General features: G+C 47.7%; 13 protein-coding genes across 13 annotated transcripts; 8 read left to right on the top strand and 5 right to left on the bottom strand.

The window, feature by feature from the left end:
• Positions 1-329: 329 nt before the first annotated feature.
• TERG_04982 (pre-mRNA-splicing factor cef1) lies at positions 330-2,841 on the bottom strand (the record flags this gene model as incomplete). The annotated part of the gene is made up of 3 exons (XM_003234340.1): positions 330-2,310; positions 2,365-2,742; positions 2,816-2,841. 3 exons carry the CDS (start codon positions 2,839-2,841, stop codon positions 330-332), a joined length of 2,385 nt encoding a protein of 794 aa, XP_003234388.1.
• Positions 2,842-3,074: 233 nt separating this feature from the next.
• On the top strand, positions 3,075-4,907 carry TERG_04981 (uncharacterized protein). The gene is made up of 2 exons (XM_047748352.1): positions 3,075-3,285; positions 3,351-4,907. Exons 1-2 carry the CDS (start codon positions 3,152-3,154, stop codon positions 4,282-4,284), a joined length of 1,068 nt encoding a protein of 355 aa, XP_047604332.1. The 5' UTR covers positions 3,075-3,151; the 3' UTR covers positions 4,285-4,907.
• Positions 4,908-4,929: 22 nt separating this feature from the next.
• Positions 4,930-5,937, top strand: TERG_04980 (uncharacterized protein; the record flags this gene model as incomplete). The annotated part of the gene is made up of 2 exons (XM_003234338.2): positions 4,930-5,291; positions 5,346-5,937. The coding sequence occupies exons 1-2, from the start codon at positions 4,963-4,965 to the stop codon at positions 5,935-5,937; spliced, it is 921 nt and encodes a 306-aa protein (XP_003234386.1). The 5' UTR covers positions 4,930-4,962.
• Positions 5,938-6,402: 465 nt separating this feature from the next.
• On the top strand, positions 6,403-7,143 carry TERG_04979 (uncharacterized protein; the record flags this gene model as incomplete). Its single annotated transcript, XM_003234337.1, has 4 exons — positions 6,403-6,628; positions 6,704-6,781; positions 6,829-7,043; positions 7,102-7,143. 4 exons carry the CDS (start codon positions 6,403-6,405, stop codon positions 7,141-7,143), a joined length of 561 nt encoding a protein of 186 aa, XP_003234385.1.
• A 185-nt stretch (positions 7,144-7,328) lies between these two features.
• On the bottom strand, positions 7,329-10,492 carry TERG_04978 (uncharacterized protein; the record flags this gene model as incomplete). The annotated part of the gene is made up of 2 exons (XM_003234336.2): positions 9,266-10,492; positions 7,329-9,201 (listed from the first exon to the last, which is right to left on the bottom strand). The coding sequence occupies exons 1-2, from the start codon at positions 9,373-9,375 to the stop codon at positions 7,329-7,331; spliced, it is 1,983 nt and encodes a 660-aa protein (XP_003234384.1). The 5' UTR covers positions 9,376-10,492.
• A 12-nt stretch (positions 10,493-10,504) lies between these two features.
• Positions 10,505-12,163, top strand: TERG_04977 (uncharacterized protein; the record flags this gene model as incomplete). The annotated part of the gene is made up of 2 exons (XM_003234335.2): positions 10,505-10,583; positions 10,654-12,163. The coding sequence occupies 2 exons, from the start codon at positions 10,505-10,507 to the stop codon at positions 11,526-11,528; spliced, it is 954 nt and encodes a 317-aa protein (XP_003234383.1). The 3' UTR covers positions 11,529-12,163.
• A 198-nt stretch (positions 12,164-12,361) lies between these two features.
• Positions 12,362-12,589, top strand: TERG_12223 (uncharacterized protein; the record flags this gene model as incomplete). Its single annotated transcript, XM_047751215.1, has 1 exon — positions 12,362-12,589. One exon carries the CDS (start codon positions 12,362-12,364, stop codon positions 12,587-12,589), a length of 228 nt encoding a protein of 75 aa, XP_047606463.1.
• Positions 12,590-13,277: 688 nt separating this feature from the next.
• Positions 13,278-15,286, top strand: TERG_12222 (uncharacterized protein; the record flags this gene model as incomplete). Its single annotated transcript, XM_047751214.1, has 4 exons — positions 13,278-13,433; positions 13,597-14,211; positions 14,235-14,754; positions 14,832-15,286. The coding sequence occupies 4 exons, from the start codon at positions 13,278-13,280 to the stop codon at positions 15,284-15,286; spliced, it is 1,746 nt and encodes a 581-aa protein (XP_047606462.1).
• Positions 15,287-16,050: 764 nt separating this feature from the next.
• On the top strand, positions 16,051-16,377 carry TERG_12221 (uncharacterized protein; the record flags this gene model as incomplete). The annotated part of the gene is made up of 1 exon (XM_047751213.1): positions 16,051-16,377. One exon carries the CDS (start codon positions 16,051-16,053, stop codon positions 16,375-16,377), a length of 327 nt encoding a protein of 108 aa, XP_047606461.1.
• Positions 16,378-16,627: 250 nt separating this feature from the next.
• On the top strand, positions 16,628-17,467 carry TERG_04973 (uncharacterized protein; the record flags this gene model as incomplete). The annotated part of the gene is made up of 1 exon (XM_003234333.2): positions 16,628-17,467. The coding sequence occupies one exon, from the start codon at positions 16,628-16,630 to the stop codon at positions 17,465-17,467; it is 840 nt and encodes a 279-aa protein (XP_003234381.2).
• Positions 17,468-18,203: 736 nt separating this feature from the next.
• Positions 18,204-18,629, bottom strand: TERG_12220 (uncharacterized protein; the record flags this gene model as incomplete). The annotated part of the gene is made up of 1 exon (XM_047751212.1): positions 18,204-18,629. The coding sequence occupies one exon, from the start codon at positions 18,627-18,629 to the stop codon at positions 18,204-18,206; it is 426 nt and encodes a 141-aa protein (XP_047606460.1).
• A 123-nt stretch (positions 18,630-18,752) lies between these two features.
• On the bottom strand, positions 18,753-19,905 carry TERG_12219 (uncharacterized protein; the record flags this gene model as incomplete). Its single annotated transcript, XM_047751211.1, has 2 exons — positions 18,753-18,833; positions 18,886-19,905. The coding sequence occupies 2 exons, from the start codon at positions 19,903-19,905 to the stop codon at positions 18,753-18,755; spliced, it is 1,101 nt and encodes a 366-aa protein (XP_047606459.1).
• Positions 19,906-22,600: 2,695 nt separating this feature from the next.
• TERG_04970 (uncharacterized protein) lies at positions 22,601-26,519 on the bottom strand. Its single transcript, XM_003234330.2, has 2 exons — positions 23,322-26,519; positions 22,601-23,246 (listed from the first exon to the last, which is right to left on the bottom strand). The coding sequence occupies exons 1-2, from the start codon at positions 26,355-26,357 to the stop codon at positions 23,238-23,240; spliced, it is 3,045 nt and encodes a 1,014-aa protein (XP_003234378.1). The 5' UTR covers positions 26,358-26,519; the 3' UTR covers positions 22,601-23,237.
• Between the last annotated feature and the right edge of the window lie 14 nt (positions 26,520-26,533).

The raw sequence follows: 26,533 nt of genomic DNA, 5'->3' as shown, positions 1-26,533 counted from the left end.
GATTTTGATGGATGTTGTTGAGATGTGACTTTGAGGTTGCGAGCGAAAATCTCGTTCGACCTTTGAAGTTCTGGGTAGCGATGGCGCCGCTAATTGCCACGCGCTACCAAAATATTGACACGCGCGGCAAAGTATCGGAGCAGAGGAACCACTAAAGCGAAGATAGAGGTGATTCCATAGTTAATTAACCATTAGATACAGTTGGAACGCCTTGTGCAGATAAGTAAAAATACAAAAATGAGAAACAGGGAAGTAAAAAGGAACAGGAATTACTAAGAACAAAGGCAAAACTTTCCACCAGAAAAGAGCTGAAATAGAACAAACTCCCTTCAATGGCACCCATTCACTCCACCCAAAGATTCAAGCTCGTCCTTTCTAGCCCTGTAGAGCTCCTGTGCTTCGCGCTCTCGTCTCGTAATAAAGGTTACTTCGTCCCGAATACTCTCAAGCCGTAAGGCAATGGCTGCATCTTCCGCAATTTGTAATGTGCGGAACGAGTCGAGGGCCGTGTTAGCTTTGCTGAGGGCTTCATCAGCTTGGATTATTTTATTTCGCAACGTCTTTGCTCGAGTCTGATAGCCCCCAAAATGTAATGCAATCTTCTTCTCCAGTTTGTTACCTTGCTCAGCGGCTTGCAGCAAGCTAGCCTGAACACTGTCAAACGCATGAGTTACCTCCTCCTTCTCTTGTTCGAAACGATCTTCATTATCTCCTCCTTCCTCACTGTATAGTGAAAGCCCGGGCAAAGTAGAGGTAGACACATGAAGGGTAGACCACGATGACCGGAAACTATCATTCCATTGCGACTGTGCTCCAAGTTTCCCGGCCTCTGCATCTACCTCTTCTCTTGCCTTTGATATTAGATCATCATCTAACGTGTCTAGTTTCGGTATTTTACCCTCGACTCTAATTCCGGGTAATGGAAACTTTCGAGCATCATTCGCAATCAGCTTTGCCATCTCAAGCGCGACAAGTCGACGAGCAGGACATTCTATTTTATCAGCATCCTCCATTAGGCGCCGGATGTTGACCAAGGCCGGACGAGGAAGCCCCTGTTGATAGACTTGTGTTTGTCGTTTAAATTCTAATTCCGCTGCTTTCTCGGCCGCAAGTCTGTTTCTCATATCACGCTCAGAGGCATCCTCTTCTGAAACCTCATTAAAGGACTGTGGGACTGGCCGTTCTGAAGGCATTTCCTCTAGCTCCCATTCCGTCTCCTTGGGCTTGGGAAGACAAGAAAGCTGGGATCGCAGATTTTGTCTCGCAATGTTTTCCCGCATTTTTACCTCCCTGGGCGTAGCACCAACAAGCTGGTAAGGATCGCCAGTTTCTAGATTAATCATTAACGAGTCTCTAGGGGTTCGCAGAGGCGTTGCACCAGGCCCACGCATTGGGGTAGCGTTTGCTGCATTTCCCATACCCTGTCGGAATGGCGTCGCCATAGGGTTCGGAGTAATCATTTGGTGTTGGCGAGGTGCTATTCCCTCGAATCCAGTCGAGCCTCCTTCAAGGAGAGGAGTATTTTCACCGCCCAGGAGGGATGATTGTGTCTCCGTCAATGCCTTGATATTTCGGATTTCATTCGCAATTCTGTCTTCTTCCGGTAATGCCCTGGGTGTTCGAATAGGCGTGTTCCCGACAATATTAGAATAGTTACCGACAAGCCCCCGAGTTCCGTCATTACCATCTTCACCCGCCATCTTACTTGCGCGTTCTCCAGCCATTCCCATTTTGACAATCTCTTCCAGCTCAGTTTCTCCTACCTGTGGACTTGGGAGGACCAGTGCTCGACGTTTGCTGCTTTGTTCCGCTTCACGAATTCGCTGCATCTGGCCTGCTTTAGCAGCAGCCGCAAAGGCTGAAGACGAGCCATTCTTTTCATTCTTCCGTCTCTTCCTATCATCGTCCTCTTCCTGGTCTCCCTTCCGTTTACTTGCGAGTTGGAGCTTGCGGGGATCGAAGTTCGCACGCTGACGTTCGTTTCTTGACTGTTCATCAAGTGTATCGTAGAAACCGGGCGCAGGCGCCTTTTCGAATGGTATATCCGCATTGTAGTCCATTTGACCAGGCTTTCGCGTGACAACTTTGATATTGATTCCCGCATTTTTGAGCTCTCTTCTTTTTTGTAGGACGGCAAGTCGCCGGGATTCCTCTAGCTGTCGTTCTCTAGCTTTTCGCTTCGCTTTCTTGCCTTGGGTGTTAGCAAGACGCGCTCGTGCTTCACTAAGCATCTCCTTCTCATCTTCATCGAGGTCAATAGTATCGGGACGAGCAGGCTTGGATTCGGGATCGGGGTCTAGCTCTCCTGGTCTTCACGGGGATCGTCAGTAAATCTAAAGACCAAATGCGTAAGAATTATCTTACCGTAGTCTTCTAACATCGTCTGCACTAGGGGCAGAAGCCTCGCCACCAGCCGGCCCTCCCAGGCCTAGCTCGTCTGATTCCCTGGCTTCGGCTTCATCTAACAGTTTCTGATACCTCTCCAAGCACTGCGTAGCCGTTCGTCCAACAATAGGAGCAATAGTTCGCCATTGCGTAGGCATCAATTTAGCTAGATGAAGAAGTTTTTCGTCCTCCTCTTTGGACCACTCGATCTTTCGGATGGCGGGATCTAGCCATTCTGACCATCTAGCTTTACATTGTTTCGGGGTCTTGCGCGCAAGAAGAGAAGAAACTCGAGCCCATTGATTAAGGCCGTACTTGGAAACAGCAACCTTGACGATTTCATCTTCGATATTGGTCCTAGAACAGTGGTTAGTAGCCTGTTATCAGCAACCCGCGTTGAACAAAATAAAAGAAACAAAGCAAGACTTACCAAACACCGCCTTTTACGACCGGCATATTGACGGACAGATGACTCTCGATGTTTACTGTATTGTTGTATCGAGACTTTGCCCAGGATTTCTTGTTCACCACAGAGTGTCTTGTAGCCTAAAGCCCTTGCGGCTTGGGAAGAAAGGTGAAGTCTTGACTTTTAGCGCCTTTTAGCGCCAAGCGCGATAACTAATGAACTGGACTAACTGACCAACCACAGGCGCAAAACATTAGGTTATAACTTTATCTCCATGAAGAAAATTGCAACAGCGGATAATAACACGAACGATCTCTTCTAGCCAGTTTTCTTTTATTTCTCCCAAAATCACAATTCAGCATGTCGGCAACAGTGGGAGCCCCGCAACAGTTTAAGCAGCCCTCTCGAAAGGGTAAGAAAGCATGGAGGAAAAATGTCGACGTTACTGAAGTGCAAGAGGGACTCGACCAGGTTCGAGAAGAAGAGATTAAAGGGTATGCAAAACTCTTTTAATTTCTTCCATTCTGGAGTAACTGATATGCTAATATCTGATTTATAGAGGTGTGCTGGCAGAGAAACCGTCCGAAGAACTGTTTATACTAGACCCTACGGGAGATGAGGAAGTTCAGCGAAAGGTTCAAAAGAAATTTAAATCTTTACGTGCCGATGAGATTATTGCGCAGCGTTCGGCTATAAGCGCAGTCGACAGCCGTAAGCGCCCGTCCAATTCCAGAGTTACAGATGGAGTTATAGAGCCGAAGACAAAGAAAAGTCGAAGTGATTGGGTAACTAGAGAAGAATGGCTACGATTGAAAAAGGTGGCACGGGAAGCCAAACTTGATGAAACGTCAATTCAGCCTAGTGTTGTCCATGACCCATGGGCGATGGAAGCCAAAGAAGAGCAGGAATTTTCCTTCCTGGAGAAAAAGAAGCCAGTCGTTGCCCCAAAGACTTTGTCCCATGCACCTATATCACTAGCGGCTAATGGTAAAGCGATACCATCGGTGATAAAGCCCAAGGCAGGAACAAGTTACAACCCATCCTTCCAGGATTGGGATGAACTTATTACAAAGGAAGGAGAGAAGGAAGTCGAAGCTGAGAAATTGCGATTAGATGAGCAGAAGAGGGAAGCAGACCGAATCGCACGTATTGAAGCAGCTGAAGGTGATGATGGGCAAATAAAATCTGACGACGAAAGTGTATGGGAAGGGTTCGAAAGTGAATACGAAGCTGAGTCAATGAAGAAGAAACGACCTGAGAGGAAAACAAAGGCACAGCGAAATAAAATTTTAAGGAGGAAAGAGGCAGAGAGAAAAGCGAAGGCGGAGGCTAAAATGAAGAAAAGGGAGCAGCAAGCTGCACAAGCTAAAGCAATCTCAAAGCAGATTGAAGAGAACGAGAAGGCAAAACTGGCTGTGGCCAAAGCTGAAGAATCGTCTGAAGATGACGAGCCTACCCTCCGCAAGCGACCATTTGGTGGCAGAACTCCGTAAGTCTAATCATTATGCTCCTAATATACCCATCACTAACACGTATCCATAGCGTACCGGCCAAGCCGCTGGAGTTGGTTCTTCCGGAAGAACTTAAAGATTCTCTTCTCCTCCTCAAGCCAGAAGGGAACTTACTAGCAGATAGATATAGAACCCTGATGGTCCAGGGCAAGCTAGAAGCCCGCAATCCAATCACACAGGCCAAAAAGGCAAAGAGAAAAGCAACGGAAAAGTGGACATACAAAGACTTCAAAGTCCCATCAGTTTGAAAAGGCCAATCGCAAACTCTAGATATCGTTTTTGGCCCAAAGTGGAGGATCAAGGGTGTTTAGGAGTTCCGGCATTATGTACATACGAGAAATGACTAGTCTTTATCTCTTGTTATACCAGCAATCTCTCACTTATCATAATCTTAAGATCATTATTATATTGGAAAACAATTGGGGAGCCTGTATGTTCCATTTTAAGGTTCTGCCCGCGTCTATTTCCACGCGCCCACGAGGGCTAGACCAAAACGTTACATAATCAGTGAATTGTTTGCACTGTTTGTATCGATGATAAGACCTTCTGGCCTCAGATTAATATTTTCAAGCCGCAAGCGACAGGGGGAAAAAAGGCAACAGAGGTGACTTCATCAATGGGAGGCTGCGGGGTAGACGGGGTACACACTATATAGCTGGGATGGAGCGAAAAAATCTTTCAAGCAATTGGAAAAAGCTTCAGCAGACTCTGAAATCCAGCAATACTACGGCTGGTAAGAGTTCAGCTACAAAAAAACAGACATCAACTGGTAGCTCCGCAGTATGCAATGGTGGTGTGAGGAGGAAACTGTCATTCTCATCCAAAAATTCTACCAGCATTAAGGAGGACACTTATCGTGGACACGCATCTAAGCGGCGGAAGACCATGTCCACATCTACGGCGGCTACTGATGAAGACAATGCAGCACAAACGCTTTCAGGTCAAAAATCATCTGACAAGGACCTAGTGAATATAGGCCTCTCTTCTGAGTATGTATGTCCTCTAACGTCACCAGTGAAGGGATGCTTACGCACGTATGACAGTGTCGAAGTGGGAAAATACGTTGCAATCGACTGCGAGATGGTTGGCGTAGGATCAGACCCTGACAGGGACTCGGCCCTCGCCCGCGTCAGCATTGTGAATTATAATGGTGATCAAGTCTACGATTCATATGTCCGACCTAAAGAAATGGTTACCGATTGGCGGTCGGCGATAAGCGGCATCCTCCCAAAACACATGGCTGAGGCGCGGTCGCTGGAGACTGTCCAGCAGGACGTGGCCAAATTGCTCGATGGCCGTATCCTCATCGGCCACGCTGTAAGAAACGATCTAGAAGCCCTCTTACTCAGTCACCCAAAACGGGACATCAGAGATACCAGTCGATACCCGCCATACAGGAAGTTGGCAGGGGGTGGATCACCAAAGTTGAAAATTCTGGCTTCGCAGTTGTTAGGGTTGGAGATACAAGGCAGTGCACACTCGAGTGTTGAAGATGCGAGGGCGACAATGATGCTTTTTCGTAGAGACAAGGACGGTTTTGAGAAGGAACATGCGAAGAGATGGCCTGCTCGGCCAGCTCTTGTAGATGGTGGATCTGGAGAACAGAAGAAGAAGCCAAAGAAGAAGAAAAGGTGACCCGATTATTAATGCCTATAGTTTCTGTGGATACCCTTTTCGTATTGTCATTACTACGGTTAATGCCTATCAATAGAATTACCGGTATGTTGTAGATATACAGGTGCTGATTGCATAGAGAGCGTTTCGTATTGAGCAAAGCAGCGGCGTTGCCTCTTAGTTAACATTAAGCTACCTATTAACATCAAGTACAAAGCCAGGTTTTGTGCTTAATAGGTAATCTACCAGGAAGTAATACTGCATTCAGGAACAAGCGAATATAATTTTTGGCTGATAAGTGATATGGTGAATGGAGACTAACGCGACGCGTCAAAACCAACTTAAAAACATATACCTTATTTCAACGTCAACTCAGAACGCGGGAAAGAAGATATAAAGAAACTCATTGATACCCAACTAGAAGATACATCCTGGCCTGCAGCTATCGATCGAACCCGTCAGCGACCAAGTTCTATTATCGGAATAATGCTCGCTCTACGGCCCGCGACGGCCAAGGAGAGGGATCAAAGGCTGGAAGATCAGCCAGAACCAGACCAGGAGAATGCATCCCAGTCCCAATCATGGGTCAGCAGCGCTCATACACCAATATCTGTGTCGATGAACATACTACCCTGTCGAATTCACCATGATGGCCCGGTAGAAGTCTCAAAAAGATACTGGAATCCAGTCCGCGACGGGGGTTCTGATAACAGTATGTACATACTAAATATACCTACACTCATGCTTGTGAGCCACAAGTCCACTAAATCTTCCCTCAATTGAATAGAACAGTTGGTGTCGACTGCATATTTCCGTGGCCGAAAGTTGCGCGGTCGTTCCGTACCCCTCCCAGATGGCTACCACGGTACGTATCTTGTATGCTACAATGTACCTCATGTCTAACATGAATAGGCGTCGTGGTAACCAAGCTGCCGAAAGATGAATCTGTCACCAAAAGAGTGGCGGGATATGAAAGCGAGGATGAAGAAGATAACGAAGAACCTCTTTCTCAACTTGAGTCAGTTGGAAGGTTCTCTGCATTTACAGTATGGGAGCACGAGAAGCTCCCTACGGACGACGACCTATACGTTCGGTCTATGGAGGAGTGGGTATCGTTTGCACATTCGGTAAGTGCGTTTGATTCGCGGGAATGAGGGAGATGCATGAACTGACAGGTATATGTAGATACATGACGACAGAGCGGGACCTGCACAGTTGAAAAATTGAACAAACTATTGTTTTAATGAGATATTAGATGTTGGTTAAGCTTTAGGGTACGAGTTCAATATTCAGTGGTACTGTTTCGATATCTAGCATAAAAGATTAGGATAAAAAATATACATATGCTCCATTGCGGACATTAAATAATATCATAAACAAAGGACATGAAAGACTTAATTATACAACTACGTTTACCATCTGGTCTTGCTTAGACCGAGGCACTGGGCCATACGGAAGAAAACGTCAACGGAGTTGTAGACACCGCCAAAGTCTTCCTGACATGGTCCCATGGCGAAGACAGGAACGTCCGTGAGAGAGTGGACACCCTGGCCTTCATCTGGAGCAATGGTGCCGTTGACGATAAAGCCCGTAACGGCATCCTTGTAGTTGACATAGTAGTCCTTAGTTCCACGAGCGGTAGTAGCTGGGAGACGAGGTCCATCCTTATGGACCTGGTAGTTCTCACGCTTGTCAGGGTGAGCACCAAGGCCACTGTGAAGGGTGTAGCGTGGGTCCCATTGAGCGGGAAAGTGGACACCCTCCGAGTACTTGAGAGAACCCTGCTTCTGGACGGTGTACTGGGAGAGACCAGAGTTGAAGTAGGTACCGATAGCCTTACGCTTCTCGCGATCAGACTTCTGCTCGGCGAGGTACTTGGTGTCAACAGATCCGGTGACATCGAAGCCGTGACCGTGGTCGGCAGTGACGATGATAAGAGTATCATCCAATTCTCCTAGAGCACGGAGCTTGGTAATGGTAGCGCGAACGGTGTCGTCAAGCTCGAGAAGCTCACCAAGTGCACGGTCGTAGTCCATGGTGTGCATCTGCTTGTCGATGCTGGCAGCTTCGGACATGAGGAAGAAACCCTTGCCACGGCTCTCGCGGTGGTTGCGGTTACGGGTGTGGAGGATGTCAACGGCCTTGAGGGTCATCTCCTTGAGACCGGGCTGGTCATCGGCGTCCTTGTCAGAACCATCGGGGTAGTTCTTCTGGTTTTTCAGATTTTCCTTGTAGACATTGCGGTCGAGCCATTTAGCCATGACACTGGTGGAGAAAACACCAAGGGCACGATCGTCGTTAGAAGCCTGGGCGAGGGCTGTGGCGTTCCAGGAGAGGCTGTATCCCTTCTTTTTAAACATCTCGTAGTAGTTCTGCTTCTTGTTGTCATCGTTGGGAAGAAAGTCCTCAGCACCTCCACCAAAGAGAACATCGGGGCCATCCCACTGAGTCCAGGTGTAGTTGGAGAGACCGTGGAAATAGGTGTCGATAACATGAGCACTCTGGCCACGGTCACTAGTGTGGGCAGTCAGAGCAGCAGGGGTGGCATCAGACAAGTGAGCGGTAGAAACGATACCAACACCAGCACCAGGGTTGACACGGCGGAAGATCTCAGCAATGGTCTCGAACTTGGGATCATCGAAGGGAGACTTAGAAGAGTCACGGTACACGTTCAACGCGTTGACAGTGGACTTGTGGCCGGTGTAGAGGGCGGTGGCTGAGTTAGCTGAGTCGGTGATGAAGGAGTCCATGGAATGGGTCATTTGGTGGCCAAGGACGGGGAACTGGTCCATCTGCATCTTGGACTGGTACTTGCCATTGATGGATTGATGGGCCATGAGACGAGCAGCAGTGATCATGTTGGTGGTCATGCCATCGCCAATGAAGAGGATGACATTCTTCGCACGGCGACGGGTGCGTAGCTCTTTGACCTCCCAGGTAGCAGTGGTTTTCTTGCCATTGTAGTAGGTTAAAACGGCCTCGTAGATGCCAGGACGGTCCAGGCTGACACGTCGGAAGGCCTTAGATGCGACATTGACGATAGAGGGCTTCCCAGCATCTTTGGCGAACAGATCCTCGTACCAGGAGAATTGCCACTTCTCAAGCTTGGGCTCTTCGGTCTTGAAGAACTGGGTGGCCGGCTGTGGCTGCTGGTGTCCGCGTCCCTTGCGCTCAATGGTGAATGTGAACTTCTCATCTGGACCACCGACCCGGGCTTCGGATCCGTTGACGGGCGAGTGCACTTCAAGACGGATGTCGAAGAACTGTCCAGACAAGAACTCGGCCCTACACCGTCTGTTAGCATCACTATTATCCCTCGATGCGAGATTATTTGCGGGCGGCGGCCTACTTGTCCGGCGGGAAGATACATCCCAGGTCTGGACAGCCACCCAGACGCTGGAAGGTCTGGGCAAAAGCTGTGGAGGCAAAGGCGGAGGCGACAAGGACGGTGAACTTCATCGTGTCTGTCTGCCTGGCTTGGACGAGGAAGTGCAAGAGGAAGAAGAAGAGAAAGTCAATGGGGCCAGGTAAAGCTCTCCCTTATATGCACATCTGCCAACACGAACCTCGCCTCCCCTAGCCCTCTGTACCCATGCTCTGCCCGTCTTCGTCCGTCTTGCTCCTTTCGATATTGGCCTTTGATCTCGGTCCACCTCCCACGTTGTCGAGGAAAGGAACGCACACCCTTGCCAGGCGGCGCGCCTTTGCATCATCTTACATCACGAGTCAGCTCGCCAACTACTGCAACGTGCTGCTCCACGCCATCGCCGAGCCCTTGTATTCCTTGGGCATGGGCTCAGAGGATTCCGTCTTCTAGCTCGAGAGGCAAGCTACTTAGTAGGCTGGCGGCGGTGAAAAGGCTGGTCCTCCCTTGTGCTGTCGTTCCTTTCTTGCTTTTTCCTTGCTTCCTGGACTGCAATCTCCGAATAATTTAGTGAACTGAGTAAGGATGTCGACAGGGAAGTTTCTGTCGTGTGGAAAAGGAAAGAAGAAGGCGAGAAAAGTGAGGACAACAGCCAGTAGGGTTGTCACGGGAAGGCACGTGCTGCATGTTTAACTAGGTCAAGCCTCGCCAAGGACATATCCGTGATTATGTCATCCCGTCCTATTAATAGCTAAAGATTAGATAAGATTGTCTAAAAGAGGCAGTCAACATGTCAAGAGCAAGAGGAAGTCGCCATGCAAAAGAAGGCAAACAAAGGTCTCTGTAAAGGAGCGGAGTATAAGTTGGGAAGAGCCGGGAGGGAGGGAGAGGATATTGAGACCGCCTTGAAGATTGCCTTGTCCGCTTGCATAAAGTGTTGGATGCTCCATCTCGGACCAGATGGTTGGGTTCATCTCTTGGTCGCGGGCAGCTCAAGTTCCTGCCCAATAATAGTGCTGCTGGTTATAGGTTCATGCCCACAACTGTGCCCCGCATAAGATGGAGCATCTCCGAGTCCACTCAAGCCGCCTGTTGTTAGGAAGTCAAAGCCATGGAAGATTACATAAGACAATTTGATATTATGTAATTGCCAAGTTTGCTGGCTAACAGAAAGTTTGTTTTTTTCCTACCGGATCAGATCATATCAAGCCAGCGGGCACGACGATGACAGGTATGGGGGAGAATCAAGTAGATGTCACCGGCTTGGTGAAGCGATTCAGTCTTGAACGGCTGCTCAATCAAGGTATGGCGTCCTAATCGAATAATCGGATCCTTACCCGTGCAGCTGCCGCTAACTCGGGTATCCATACCAGACCAGAACGACCGGCGTATCTCGCTTCTCGGCTCCATCGACGATCAACCTGCCATCCTGCTCGTGGAACGCGCCGCCTTCGCCGTCGACCAGGCTTCCTTGGCCTCGCTGTGCACTTCTCTTACTCATGTATCTCTCATTAGTGCAAATGACATTTACCACTGGGCCCTCGCCTGTTCCCCGTCCTCGCCCGCCTCACCCGATTTGAAGCTTACCCTTATTTACCCATGCACACCCCAACATATTGCTAAATACTCAGTACAATTGGTACGCATGGTCACGGAGACACCAACCATCTACCGGGAACATGTCCGCCCTTACATGTCTGGCAAACGTGAAGCCGGCCGTCTGAACTGGGTTTATAATATCATCGAGGGGCGCAAGGAGCAAGAGGATGTGCTCTATCGTCATCAAGATGAGGAGGAAGGGTTCCTGCTACTTCCAGACCTAAACTGGGACCGTAAGACAATGGGTACACTTCGGCTGCTGACCCTTGTTCAGCGACGAGATATCTGGAGCCTGCGTGATCTAAAGAAGAAACATGTACCGTGGTTGAAGCACATGCGAAAGCGCATACTTGACAGCGTTGTCAAGGTCTATCCTTCAATGGAACGGGACCAGATCAAGTTGTACGTTCACTATCAGCCTACCTACTACCATTTTCACATCCATGTGGTCAACGTCATGCTTGATGCGGGCAGTACTCAGGCCACGGGAAAAGCATTTGGACTGGAGAATATTATCTCCCAGCTTGAGACCATTGCGGGCGATGAAGAGGCCGGGATGGCAGACATGGATCTTACCTACTATGTAGGAGAGGCCAGTGAACTGTGGATGAATGTATTTGCACCGTTGAAGGAGAAATCAGTACCATGACAACATGGCCTCCTACAACACTACTAATAGTTGCATCGATGGTGTTTACGTGCCAGTGTACATGGATCACCTTACCTGTCATAGTATTAGTACAATAGTTGAAGCCATAGATGTCACTTGTGAAATATTCTGTCAATGTCGTCATCTTACAGGTTCATATCTCGTGTTCCAGGAAGGAGTCACTATCACTTCGGGGTGCATTAGCCGCGGTTTGAGGCTTGATTCAGCAAATAGAGATCAAGAATCCGTGGTTAAAATATGCGCAGCACTTTGAATATGCTCCGTTCCTTGATGATGTGGCCATGGAGGCTACGTTGGAATTGATTGCATCCCAATACTCGCTTAAAGGAAAGCCGCTAAATACTGAATTTCCCGTGCACAATTGTCTGCTAAGTCTTGGAGAGAGACGCTGAAACTACACGAAGCAAATCGGGATGTTTTCATGATACTCAAAATTAATACGTTAACTAGTTTGTTATAATATGTCTGAAGATTCAATAGGCAGATGTGGATTCTACTTTAACTTTGCGATAAAAAGGGTGGAGGGAATGGTTATAAATACGGGGTAAGCGTTTACCCCAATATTATAAGCATAAATTTGCAAAATTCCGCATGTAGCGTTGTTTTGCGGCTGGCGGTTCCCCTCAATTGATTAACTGCAGCCAGCATTGAAAATCTGACGGAGTCTATATGGGTGATAGATGAGTGATGTCTTTACAAGGTCGTCCGTCCCATTTCCTTTGGATGAGACTGCTTACAAACTATGCAAACCCTTTACATCACCTCAAGTATCATTATATTTTCCCTGAAAGCATCTTATAACCGTACCCTAGATGGATACCCCCAAGGTGGAGCCAATGGCCGTGATCGGAATTGGATGCCGATATCCTGGAGGTATTAGAACCGTCCAGGAGTTCTGGGATGCAATTAGAAATGAATCAGACATGATATTAGAAGTTCCGCCCGATAGGTTTAACATTCACGCATTTCATAATCCCACTTCCCAGAATAAAGGCCGGATCAACAATATCAGGGGCGGTTTTCTGGATGATATCGACTAGTTTGACGCCAAACTCTTCAGGTACATCCCAACGGAAGAAAGACAGAATAGATCCACAGCAAAGAGCAAAGATTAATATTAGAAACCGCCATTCATGCCCTTGAGAATTTAGACACCCGACTACACTAGGTGTCTGGATCGCGTACTGGGGTATTCACAGGAACCTTCCAGTATGATTATGCTTTCATAGAGGGAAGGAGTATACAACGAGTTCAATCTAGCGGGGATTCGAACTTGGGAGCTGGCGCTTGTGGTCTCTGAAACTGAGTATTTCATCGGCTGAATCTGCAAGGCCCTAGTGTCACCGTGGATACAGCTTGTTCAGCTAGTATGGTGGCTCTTTATCTCGCATGTCAAAGCATCTGGACAGGTGAGAGCACAGCTGCCTTTGCTTGCGGAGTTAATGCAATTTTCCGTCCCGAAGCAAGCATTTCGCTTCCCATGGGAGGCTATTAATCAAAGCTACGGGTCTGTAAATCTTTTGGTAAAGGCGCGGACGGTTATCTGCGAAGTGAGGGTGTCGGGGTTGTTTACCTCAAGCCTCTCACCCAAGGTCTGGAGAACAAAGACAGGATATTATCGTCGACGGCGAAGTAGACTTCCCAATGACTGGGCAGGCTGAGGTTGGGTTCCTCGCTACCACCGTCCTTGGTCATCAATAAAGCGTGACGAATATTCGAATAGAGGATATGAGGTTCGAACATGCTCTTGTGATGGCTTCAACAGAAGATTTCCCACTACAGGCACAACTGGAGGTTACCTCTGCCGCTCATGATTCCATTATAAGCTCCTGCGCGGCGGATGCTAAGTCTGGCGATCCATGGCAAATAATTTCGCGCGGGCGAGTAAGTAAGTGCTTTGACTAGTTCAGAATCGCAGCTATTAATAGAAGGGCTATCATCTGCGCGAGCTCTAGTTCAAACGGGGTAAAAAGTTAACATTGAAAAATTCTATTTGAACTTAGAAAGGGCTGGTCTCCGGTAATGAAATGCCTTTCGTGGTGCACAGAAGATATGGAGACTTGGGAATAAAATATTCGCACTTGCGGCACTCTCTGAAGCCTTTCATCAAGAAGTAGCACGCTTTCGGATCCACCCTGCTCTTCAGGATGCAAGCTTGCATACATTGTACGTCAATCAACAGTACAGAGGGAACCCGACGGAAATATACCCCCCTTATGCCATCGAAGAAGTGCAAATGTTTGACGCACGTGGGGCTGTAAGCACTGCTGTTCATATCCAGGTTACTCGCCATGACGACACACTCATTCGTGGCCATGTAACCGTGTGGAGCTCGGACGGTGACTTAATCGCTATCGCTAGAGGGTTTTTTGGGAAGCAAATTCCAAGTCACAGTATTGGTAATGTGCCACAGTATGATATCTCATTTACCCCGGAGCTAGAAGGCAGTTCCTTCGAAGTTGTCTGCGGTAATGTGGTGTTATTTGAACCGCAACCAGGTGTCATGGATTGTACCTCCGCTATTCAGTCTGCTTTTCCAGGGGCTCATATACAAAAATTTGAAAGCTTTCCTCAAGAGAAGCCTAAGATAACGGAAAGGCTAGACTACCCTCTGGACGGGCGTGGCCTCATTGTCGTCCCAAGTATCATCTTGGCTTCCCGGGTGATTCAGCTATTGATCCACAGGCCAACCTAGAGTTGACAATCCATGCGATCATGGAAATTGCAAACCGCCTTCATTCATGTAAAGGGGCTACGACTGTAATCGTCATTAGCAAAGGAGATTGTATGACCCCAGTAGACTCAAACTGTGACCCATTCTCTTCTGCGCTACAGGTGGCCATAAGGGTAGCAGCGAACGAACTTCCGTGGGTTCGGCCGATTCCGGCTGATCTTCCATTTGGTGAGAGCGATAATCAACTCAAGTTGCTCGAATCAGAATTCCGCAGAGGTCGGCTTCGCTGTGATGAAAATGTAGTAGCCTTGAGCCCTGAAGGGGTATTCGTGAAACGGCTGATCCTCCTTAACCCTCAGGATGAAGGCTGCGAGGATTATAAGCCTGTACTTCTGATGCCTGCGCGGGGTGGCCGGTACTTTGCTGAACCTGATCCCGGAGGCTCACTAGATGGCATTAAGTTCCGTCAATGTGCTCCCCGGTCAGATGTTCTTAGGGCCGAAGCCATAAGCATTGACATCCACTACGCAGGTTTAAACTTCAAGGACGTTATCAATAGAATAGCTTAGGCCTATTGAATGAACGTGCGGTTTCTAAGTCTCTTTCAGGGCTCACACTCAGGATGGAGGTGTCAGGTATTGTCTCCGCCGTTGGCGAAAAGGTGCAGGGCCTCGAAGTTGGATGCGAAGTTGTGGCCAGAGTAGCGAACGGCATTGCTGGGAATATTATCGCCAATCAAAGTCTAGCTCAGTTCAAGCCCAAGTCGCATGACCTAGCACAAGCTGCTGCCGATGCCGGGGCCATGTCAACTGCATATTACACACTTTTATATTTGGCTAAAGTCATTGCAGGAGAAAGTGTGCTGGTTCACGCCGCTGTCGGTGGTGTAGGGATGGCGGCGATTCAAATTGCTCACGCACTTGGAGCACATGTATATGCAACCGCAGGGAGGTCTGAACGGCGTGAAGCTGTTGCAAACATGCAAGGCGTTCGGGGAGGATTTGATTCCCGTTCAGTGTCATTCCGTGATAGTCAAAAAGGCCACAAATGGCCGTGGAGTTGATGTGGTGTTGAACTCGCTAGCTGGTGAACTCCTAGCCGCACATGTCGAATGCCTAGCACCATTTGGGCGTTTGTAGGGACTGGAAAAACCGATATCTACCGTAATATGCGGCTGGGCTTAGAGCACTTTGGCCAGAACTGCTCGTTCTTTGTTGACATGGACCGATGGGTCAAACAAAAGCCGGAGAGGCATCGCAAATTACTATGTAAATATTATGGTTTCATAACACAGGAAAACTCGGGTCCCTACCTCTCATGTCATTCCCCGTAACGGATCTGAAAGCTGCGATGATTGCCTTGTCAAGGTCTGAGATCATTGGGAGGGCTGTGATTGAGCTGCCGGAAGAGTATAGATTCCTGTAGTTCCATACGCCCGGCTTCAACTGCGCAGTGACCAAAGCTACCTCATCACAGGAGGTGCCGGCGTATTGGGCTTGCAACTGGCAGCGTTTTTAGCTGACAGAGGAGCACGAAATATCGTGCTTGTCAGTCGATCGGGGCCTAAATCAGCAGACAGCAGAGCAACAATCGAGTGTTTACGAAGACGAGGAGTTAAAGTTTGGGTTGAACTCACGGACATTACCGTCGCGAAAAGAGTCGATTAACTGTTCAGCCATGAGAGAGAATGGCCAGCTGTGTCTGGTATTATTCATTGTGCTGTCGTGTCAGGGAATGTATCAGTAAAGGACACCACGACTGATAACTTCAGAAGAGTCTTTGACCCTAAAGCAAAAGGAGTGGCACCTTCACCAAGCCACAAAAAGCATGAAGCTGGACTTATTTGTCCTTATATCGTCTGTTGCTAGTTTAATTGGTATCCCTGGACAATTAGCATACTCAGCTGCCAACCAGTTTCTCGATAACTTGGTACATCACCGTCGGCATGCTGGGCTTACCGCATTGGCGCTCAACTATGGCGTGATGGGCAACTTTGCTGGTCCTTTCAAGAACTCTGGACACGACGCCGAAGAACTTGTTGAGTTCAACATGATGAGAGGACTATTCTCGATGAGTCTGCCTAAAGTGCTAACAACGTTGGAGAAAGCAATTATTGACAATATCACGCAACGAATGGCAGCATATATGGATTAGCGTATGTTTGTAGCCGAAGCACCTCACCTAGTCTTAGATGAAACATTCGTCAATCTTCCCGAGCAGAGTGCAAAGATGTAGGTCCGGTAGTTTAGGACCTGGAAAGGGACCAAAGGCCGTAGAGGAGACTGCCGATATTCTACATGCTGGTCTCGCGGAAATTCTTGGGGTAGAAGAGAGTAAAATCTCTCAGACCACAAAACTGGATCGATATATCACGGATTCATTAACCCTTGCATAAGTTCGAGGGATGATTCAGCATGATATCAACATACCATACCATGACATGAAGCTTTTTGGTAGCCCAACTCTCAAGAGCATAGCTCAGGAACTCGAACGAGTTGCAAATTCAGACCCTGACAGGCCAGAGATCTCGTCTCAAGAACAGAGTCAAGAGGAAGTCCAGGTATCCCTCCATTTTGATAGCCTAGCTAACATTTCCACTTGGTTCATACGAGGCAACAACGTTCTCGTCCCTAAAGGCCAACCTCCTCTTCTATGCATCCATCCGATAGCAACAGATGCATCTTTCTTTGCTCCATACTGGATCAAGCCACCACAGGGACAAGATAATATCGCGGTTCAAATCCCTGGCAGAGACAACAGAATCGGCGAATTTATCCTATCAAATGTCTCTGAAATTGTATCCGAGATCCTTGAAGAGATGGAGCCTGTCATTGGAACCCCGGTCATCATATGGGGCCATTCATTTGGTGGTATAGTTGCCTTTGAGACAATTCGAGAACTGAGGCGCCTTGGAGTCCATCCGCTGCCACGGCTAGTGGTAACTGCCACTATCGCTCCTCGTCTCCTCCGCTCCTGGAAAAAGCGGCCAATCATGCAAAGGTTATCCGCGGAGAGTGTGGAGGTAGGCTATGCTATCTCTACCTCGCGTTCGGTAGACGACGCAGCTTTTGTTCGATCTATTCTGCCGAATTTCAGGCGGGACGCGCGTTGGTTCAGCAGCTATGAATATATAAGCGAGGAACCACTAAATCTCCCTATCACTGCGTTTGCTACCCGTCACGATGATTTCGTATACCCAGATCAGGTCAAGGCTTGGGAAGAACAGACAGCGGTTTATTCGTAAACACCGCGAGAGGCCTAGCTTATATAGCTGACTAACAATACCTCTAAATTCGTTTTGATTAGTCATAGTTTCGTCATATGAAAGTAAAGCTTATAATTTGCACTGTTTGCATTATGACGCATTTCTTTCCCATCACGTTTTTCTTTTCTCAGCAATCGATTGAATACAAACACCGCAGCACACAGTCTGTAAATATCGAGAGCCGGAATTTGCAAACTTCGCATACTCACCATTAAATAAGAGCTGTAAACTCAAGATGGCTGATAATAATCCTGATTGTCCGGACAATGTGAAGGCCTTCGTGCCCCTCGGTTAGTTCACCCCTCTTTCAATATGTACATGCACTCATAGGTACCACGGTTACAGAAAACAATCCGGAGGTCATGTCGCATCTAATCCACCAGCTCGGCCTCCCACGTACCCTCGGCTTTGCGGATGTCTACAGCATCTCGGATCCAGAGCTTCTGGCCTTCATTCCTCGGCCTTCACAAGCACTCCTTCTCGTCTTCCCCGTTTCTGACACGTATGAAAAGACCCGGGTTGCTGAAGATGCTAGTATTGAACCATACGCTGCCTCTGGGCCGCAGGAACCTGTAATATGGTTCAAGCAAACAATCCGGAATGCATGCGGCCTCATCGGCTTACTTCATGCTGTATCCAACGGTGCCGCGAAGAAGGAAATTGCCAAGGACTCTGACCTAGACCGGCTGTTACTAGAGGCTGTTCCATTAGCACCTCAAGAGAGAGCAGACTTACTGTATTCTAGCTCCGCCCTAGAGAGTGCACATGCAGATGCTGCAAAAAAAGGAGACACGAGTGCTCCTAGTGCAGAAGAGAAGGTTGACTTGCATTTCGTGTGTTTCGTCAAAGGTAACGATGGTCGGCTATATGAGCTTGATGGGAGGAGGAAAGGCCCACTGTGCCGAGGAGAGTTGGCTGAAGATGAGGACATGTTGAGTGAGAAGGCGTTGGACAAGGGGGTGAGAAGATTCTTGAAAACAGAAGAAGACGCGGGACACGGTGATTTGAGGTTCAGTCTTGTTAGTCTAGGGCCAGTGTTTGATTGATGAGATTGATGTAAACTGTACTCCAGTCCGATGGAGTGATATTGCGCTGTATACAAATTTTTCGCCCAGCCATCCCTAGTCCGCCCACCAACCATCCCAGTTGAATCTCATTACCTCATCCCCTACAGCCCACCAACCCGCAGTTAGATAGCGCGCAAACACTTCCAAGGCGGTGTATCCTTCGTTATCAAAAAAGGCATGCTCAACTAGCTCCCTTATCACTGGCTTCCGGGAATGTATATCCGGTACCCCTGCGATAATCCTCCTCCTGATACTATGCTCTTGCCGGCTTGCTCTCCCTACTATCAAGATTTCATATGGCTTCCTCCAAACTCCATCAAGTGCAGTCACCATCTCTCCAGTAACTGTCGTTTTAACCCATATCCATTCCTCGATTTTATTAACGCCAGCTGCCTCAAAAGCACTTTCGACTGCTCGCCGCGCCTTTCCGGAATTTGTAACCCAAATGGCTATTATACCAGAAGATGTAAGAAACTTCCGTTTAATATTTTCAATCAGAAGCTCTAGATCATCAAACGACAAAGTTGAAGTGGTGTACTGTTTTGAGCGTTTAGCTGACCGATTGGGCCATGGTGGATCTGCAAGGATGAAGTCAAACTTTTGAGTAGGCGGAATCATAGAAAGCGGGTTGGTTAAACATGGTAGGCTTGATTGAATATGCGTCAGTATAAAAGTCGATTTGGGCGGGATTCGAAAAAGAATTGAGTTCCCCGAATCAGAGTCTCCGTCAGCTCTGATTGAGTCGAGAACCCGAGAAAGCTTTATTGCGGTTTGATAAGAGCCAGGGTTCTTTACGAGTGCATTGTAAATGTCTCTACCAGATGAGAATATGTTTAATTCTGATGAAAGAATAACAGGTGGAGAATTTGAGGTAAGATCCTGGTGCTTTTGCCCTTCATTAATCTCCAACTCCGCACCACCGGAGCCTAGGTATATCTTTGAAAGTAATGGGAAGCCTGCTTCTTTATCAGGCGGCAATATGCGCCTGGTATAACACCATTGACCCTGGAAATTCTCCCGGAGCTTCCTTATCTCATCTTTAGCAAATGCACATATCAAGGCATGATATTCACGTTCTTCGGGCGAGACAAATTTAAGGACCTTCTCCTTCCGCGAAGCTGTCTTTGGTTCAGGGGACGGTCCACTGTACGGGCTACTAATGGCCTCTGAGGAGTATATCAGTGGTATCCTGGACCAAGGATCACTTTTGATATTGCCTGGTAATTGCTGGGTCAAGCTGATTGATGCCGGTATATCTATTATAAATAGATTCTGTGACGTATCTTGGTATACTATCGAAGACAAATGAGGTGATATTCCGGTCCCCAAATTTTCAGAACCGGAATTCATGGCATTAGGTGAACCTGCCTATATTTGTGTTGCGAAAGAGATCTCGGTTGGGAGAGCGTCAAAGCAGCGATGAAATTAGCTATTTCGGTCTTGGCGTAACTAACTAGCTCTAGTTAGGTGCTTAAGCTTTCGCCCAATTTCTCTCATGCGGCTTCTTTCTTACAGTTCCCATTTCGATGTGTGTATGAGAACACCGCCTGTGTATGCACCCACCATAGGAAGTACATACTGTGACCAGCCATGAGGGACTTTTCAATATTTCGACGGTTTTTTAATCCGCTGGCAGTCCTGGTATTTTTGGGTATAACAATAAGCCTAGACACAATTGCTCTTACCATTGACGCTCGTTCTCGTGCTCCTTTGAAAGACTCGGTTGAGTTCTACTTGAGCATTCTACAGGTCTAACATTTGCTTATAGGATTGTGGCTCTTACGTGTCTAGGTATTGGGCAAGCAAGTGCGAATATGGCAGTACCTTCATTCTCTACTGCTGTCAGAAGTCAGGGATAAGACGTATGATAAACAACAGAATCCCAGGATTTATGTGCAAACTCTACCAAATATACTTCACTTTTATGGCTGCTATAGGGTGTTTGACTGCCTAGTATAAAATCGAATGATCCTGCAGATGGCTTGAGGATACTGGGTGATACCTGTTTCATATGTGGCCCTATGTGTTGATATTATGTTGCCATGAATGTTCCTACTACCTCCAGGTGAAAATTTTCGAATGACTTGGAATAATATACTCATATCATCATTCTAGTGATGATGCTATATTCATGTTTTTGGCAATATATTCGGTTAGAATTCCCCAATATTGCTTTCGGCTTGGGGCAAATCTTCCATCCTTCGTTCTCCGCCGGCTTTTCGGGAGACCGTGGCTGACCTGTACATTGAATAACATCAAAGCTTACTGTATAACTAACCAATGTGCTGACGTATTTCTGTCAGGGTGGTTACAAAAGAGCTGAGGTGGCCCTTCAATCATGGAATCCATCCACAGAAAGCAGGGGCGTGGTAGTCATTTCTGACTACAACGACAACTTTGTCTTGTGTATCCACTGGTCTGCATCTACCATGATTTCAACGCCGATCTTGCTCTTAAAACTCGTGGGTATCTAGGTTGCTCATTCTTGGCTTATTAGTTAACCAGTAGCGTAGAGATGTCCACGGCAAAGTTAACCTGACTATTCTATGAGGCTGGCCTTCCAGGTTGCGCAGGGATTATTGCGCTAGATACTCACATACCTGTGCGGTTCGAATTGCACCTGTCCAACCTGTTTAAGGTAACTCCTGACGGGACGCTATAAACGCATGAAAAGACATGCTATGATAGGAATGGCGGACTGGTGTTATTTATGGATTTATTCCATTATTATGGGGTCATTCAAGATACTATACATAGTGGGCTACTTCAGCAAGAATAAAAGGTCCTTTCAATGGTGATATACTACTTGCGATATTAAGGGATTACTTATGACAACACTGAATTAGGGCACATTTGGGGCGGGATGAAAGGAAAGGAGTGGCTCTGTTGATTATCTATCGATATGCGGACCGTTGGATGTAGAGAGATGTAACTTCTCTCGAGTAACTACTTCTTATGTGCCGTATTCAGATTTGTCGCAGGACGTGACACGGAAATACATCTAGCTAATGCCCTTACCTTCTTATAATATAAAATAAAATTTACGTAACGGTGGAGGCTGAAGCAATTTACAAACAGTCTGATGGCATATAAAAGCAAGTGTCTTCCCAAACTTTTATCCCCTTGCGTTGCTCAGAGCAAAAGTGTAGTTCTTAACTATTTGGCCGACCCACTTGCACCAACCGGGTGGATCGTGCCAAGAGAACTTAATTTTGTTAAGCGTATCATCCAACTTTAACCTTGACTGACCACATTCCACAAGTAGGTGGCGATGGGGATCGCAGCGATTGTGTTCAAAAGTGCATTACTTTTACACGCCATGAGAGCATGGACCCTGGAGAGTGACTCGCTGCAAGAAGACATGATCATGCATCATCCACCGAGATAAGCTGTTGAGAAGAATCGCTGTCACATAAAGGGCCCTAGCGATCGATCTATTACTGACAAGAACTAATTATCAAGTCAAACAATCCACCACATATTGTACTCGGTAACAATCTCCTAATAAATTACTAATTACAGAGTAGTTGGTTCTTCAGTCTTACACATGTTTAATTTTGACTTCTGCCACTGCTCACAAAGCATCACTTCTCAAGACTTATGAAAGGGGAACTTAAGGCAATTATATGTTCGAGCACAGCAGCCCAACCATTAAAAAGGATCACAGGGGCCAACCCACGCTCGGCCTGCAGGCAAGGAAAACAGAAGTAGAGTATAGACACCCTTGACTCCAGCTTGGGTGGTATGAGCTGAAAATATTGTCTTCATGCATGACTTGCTATCTGCCTCAACTAACGGGTAGTTTACAGACTCAGTGGTATAAAAACAAATAACTAGTGACACTCGAGTAAAAACAGATAAACCAAAATAAAACATACATTCGCCTGGCTTAAAGACTTATTTTCTTGTACATACGATTTGCTCTCTTCTCCGTCCTGACAAGCGAGTACCTAAGCACATGAAGCCTGGACTCGACCTTGGCTAGACAATAATACTTGAAATCAACACACACACAAAAAAAAAAAAAAATAAAATAAAATAAATAGAGGAAAAGGGAACGCAGGGAATGAGATAAACATGGAGTAAAAATTTTTCTGACATGCATATGATGGGTCAAAAACAAGACAATGTACAAACTGAAATGAAACAAGAGCATTTTTTAAACTTGAAGCCAGAAGAAGGATGGAGATACAAACAGGCCAAAAAGGGGCGAGAAAAAAAAAAAAAAGAAGGGAGGGGGAGATAAGGGAAAACACGGAGAGTTGAGAGGATAATAGGTAGAATGAGGAAAATTCCATTGCTCATCCCACTTCCATCTTCTCTGTGCTATCCCTGGCAAGTACCTACATTTTGCATTCCTAGCTATATCACTCTTGCGAACCAGCGCTAAGATGAGATAGGGGAAAAGAGGACGAATGCATAGTAAGGGTGAAGACGCAGGACCAGCTTCTTCATCGCCTGCAACGGAAATGTTTCATGCCATAACAGTTTCCATCCATGCTCGAGATGTTATAATTTAGATATAGCATTCAGCATTATTCCTGGATCGCATGAGTATGAGAGTTGAATAATGCAAGTCAAAACGGCAGAACGATAGTCAATAAACAGTTCCCAATTTTACATATATGGCTGCATCATCGATAAATGGCTTCAAAGAATGTGCTCGCAATGTCATAAAATCATCAGGAGAACTATGTGGAAATATCAGATTAATTATCATATGAGGGCGGGGAGAATATAGACCGATAGAGGCTAGAGAAACTTACACGACCACGTCGTCCAGAAGGTGGAGCACCCTGTGCTCCTGGGGTTGGTTGATAAAATTGTTGAGGGTAATTGTACAGTTGCCCCGCACCCATGACAGGGCTAAACTGCTGGTTTCCAAATGCAGTTGGTTGAAGGATCGAGTTTCCGCTCATTGGCAGTGGAGCACCGCCGGGGCCTGCCATGGCCGGTTGCACAGAACGGAAGTTATCTAATGTTGAACCAGTAGTGGCTGGGAAACCGTTCATTCCCATTCCCATACCATTTCCAGGCGGGCCGGGCGGGAAGAATCCAGCCGTCGGCATGCCGCGTGATTGAGCAGCAAGGAAGGCTTGGTATTGGTACTGTTGTGGATTTAGAGGTGGCATTTCTTGGGAAATGGCGGGGTTTGTCATTGGCAGGCCAGCAAGACTATTCATAGAGCCGAATGAATAGGGGTCATATTGCGGCATAGCTTGTTCGGACGAAATGGACCGTGCCATGTTTGGAGGAGAGCTAAGAGATTGCTGCATGTTAATGTTATGTGCACCCATCTGGGTGCCATACTGGCGGTCAGCCTGGTTTTGTTGGGCTGGGAAGTTGTTTCCTTCCTGGCGTTGCTGGCCAGACTGGCGCTGATGTTTCTCTCTATCATTGCTAGTGCCGTGGTCACGACCGTGGTGGGAATCACGAGAAGTTGTAGTACGTGAAGACAACCCGACCTCATCCATAAGCCGCTTATACCCCTGGCTAGGAGTAGTCTTCAATTTAGTAAGCACCTTGGCGACTGTCTTGACTACCTCTGCACGCATAGCTTCTTCAAAGAAGGGAGTGGTGAGGACTTTGAAAATCAATGTTGCACCAGAAGACTGGTCCTTGAGAATGCTTTCCAATGTCTCATCCCCAGGGCTGTAAAACAGAGCCTTCAAGATGATCTCCCTAGCCTCTGGCTCATTTCTCTGGTTGACAATCTTCAATACTGTTAAATAGGCAACTTTGTGTGTACAAAGAGCCACAAGATGAGGAACCAGTCGTGGGGCAAGCACAGTACGGCGGTTGGGGAACGTGCAGGTATCGAGGAACCATGTCAGAAGTAAAGCACCGTTAGCATTCGTTGCTAGTTGAACACTGTGTAGCGCGATCGCAGATGCAAGCATTCGTTGCTGATCCTTGGTGGCGTGATGGCTCTCCAAGCAAGCCCTCATGGCCCTGGCACCGAACCGTCCCTGTGAGATTTCCCACATGCGGCTAAGCATGGTCTCGAAAATGAAATCATTGAATGGAGGACCAAAGCGCAAGCAGCATTGCAAAACATAGTTTCCGTATTGGTCAAGAAACAGTGGGACAGTGTATGGCCTGAGGCTGTCCACGATCATCTGCTTCTGGGAGTCTACTTTGGAGACATCGATGATCTTCTGTGCAGCCCATGTACCATTCTTGTGCACGCCAATTTCTGCAAGATGAGGAGCAATAGGTATCAACATCTGCTCTTTGGCCGGCTCGGAGCAGAACTCGAAAAGCTTTTGCACCACTGTGTTGCCTAAGTAGTCAGAGGCTAGCTCGGCAATTTCAGGGAGCATTTCATTTGCGGTGTCTTCGATTTCTTGAGCACTGCAGGCGCCGTTGTCTATCTTTTTCCTTATTTCGCGCAGACGAGGAGCATCAAAAACTCGGGATTGGCTGGGTTCAGGAACTGGAAGGATTTCATCTTCAAATGCCGTGAAGTTAATTGCTCGCTGAATACTCTTGGTGATATTTTGGCATTCAGATTCGGAGGAACCAAATTCGATAACAATATTGCTCATTTCAGGCTGTATTTCTTGCAGGTCTGGGATGGACGAGGAGATAGCAGCTTCGCCGTCTTGCGTGGTAGAGCGAGTTCCATCCCGCGCCACTGATCCAGCAGCTCCAGTACTGGCATCTGGCGTTGGGGAGTTCTGGCTCCCAGGCTGTCCCGGCGTCTCGGAAACAGGAGTAGCTGGGACTTTGGCATACCCGATGCGAACGGGGCCGGCTCCCGGGAATATTTCCTTTCCATTCAGAAGTGATTTGGCTTGGGTGGCACTTTCGACACGCTCAAAGTTGACGAATCCACAGTTCTTGTGAGTCAAAACACGAGTTGACTCGATCTTACCATATACATTGAAGATAGCATCCAAGGACGTGACGGTTGTAGAGACGGGAATACTGCCAATCCACAATGCTCGGGTAGGACCCTCCAAATTGTTCTCATCCACGGGTTCTTGGGCTCTTAGTCCTCCCATGCTTCCTAACTGCATTCTCTGAGCGGCTTCAGGTAAACTATCGTACTCAGAGCCCTCCGTAATGCGAATGTCCGAAGCATTTATACTGTTCTCGAGTCTTGAAGGGCTTGCGAGGTAGTTGCGGATGGAGGAACGTTGGAGAGGAGCGTCTAAAACACCAGCAGTACGAGCTCGGGGTCGGCTGGAGGACGCGTGGTTTGCAAAGGCTTGGACAGCAAGGTTGTGTTGATGGATTTGAGCCTGGGTAGCAGCGAGTTGAGCGGCAGTAGCAGCGGCGGATGGAGTTAGAGTTCCTGAGGGGATGGCAGAGTAATGTGTGCCGAATTCCTCGTCTTCCTCGGCGTATTTTTCCTTTGCGTTAACAGAGTAGGAGCGGAATCGGTTTGAACCACGATTGAGCATGGCCAATTCTGCGAGAAGAGGTGGCAGGGAAGACGTCGGCTGTTGTTGCTGCTGTTGCTGCTGCTGCATAAGCATGGCAACCGATGGTCCTGCAAGGCTAGCACGAGACTGCTGGGGTGTTTCTGCCAACCCCAGGTAATCCAGGGTCCTCACGTCGGCGTCAGCAAGACCATCTTTCGAGAAGGAAGACTGGGTAGGTGAAGAGGGGCCTTCGGAAGATCGTATGCTGGCCAGTGTGGTGGCACGCTCGCGCCCAGATGACCAGTTTGTCGAAAAGACAGAAGGGCCGAAGGGACTTGAGCTGTTCAAAAGATTGGGCCGCTGTGGCATCGAGCCAGCTCGAAGGCGAGACAGCAAAACTGTATTCGACTCCGTTCCTGGAGCAGACACCATGGACGAGTCTACCCCAGTTGTATTTTGCGGGCGAAATGGGCTTGTAGATGGGGTAGGTCTAGAAGTCTTTGAGATGACGGAAGGTTGGACGTTGAGTCCATTGAGCGCTCCGACAGGAGAGAAGCGTGAGGGTACGGTTCCCGCACGAGTTCGTCGACCGGGATTGTACGCTATGG

The sequence above is a fragment of the Trichophyton rubrum genome (assembly GCF_000151425.1).
Source record: "Trichophyton rubrum CBS 118892 genomic scaffold supercont2.5, whole genome shotgun sequence".
In the NCBI taxonomy this organism is placed as follows: domain Eukaryota; kingdom Fungi; phylum Ascomycota; class Eurotiomycetes; order Onygenales; family Arthrodermataceae; genus Trichophyton; species Trichophyton rubrum.
The sequence above is the reverse complement of the archived record's forward strand: the minus strand, read 5'-3'. Positions and strand labels throughout refer to the sequence as shown.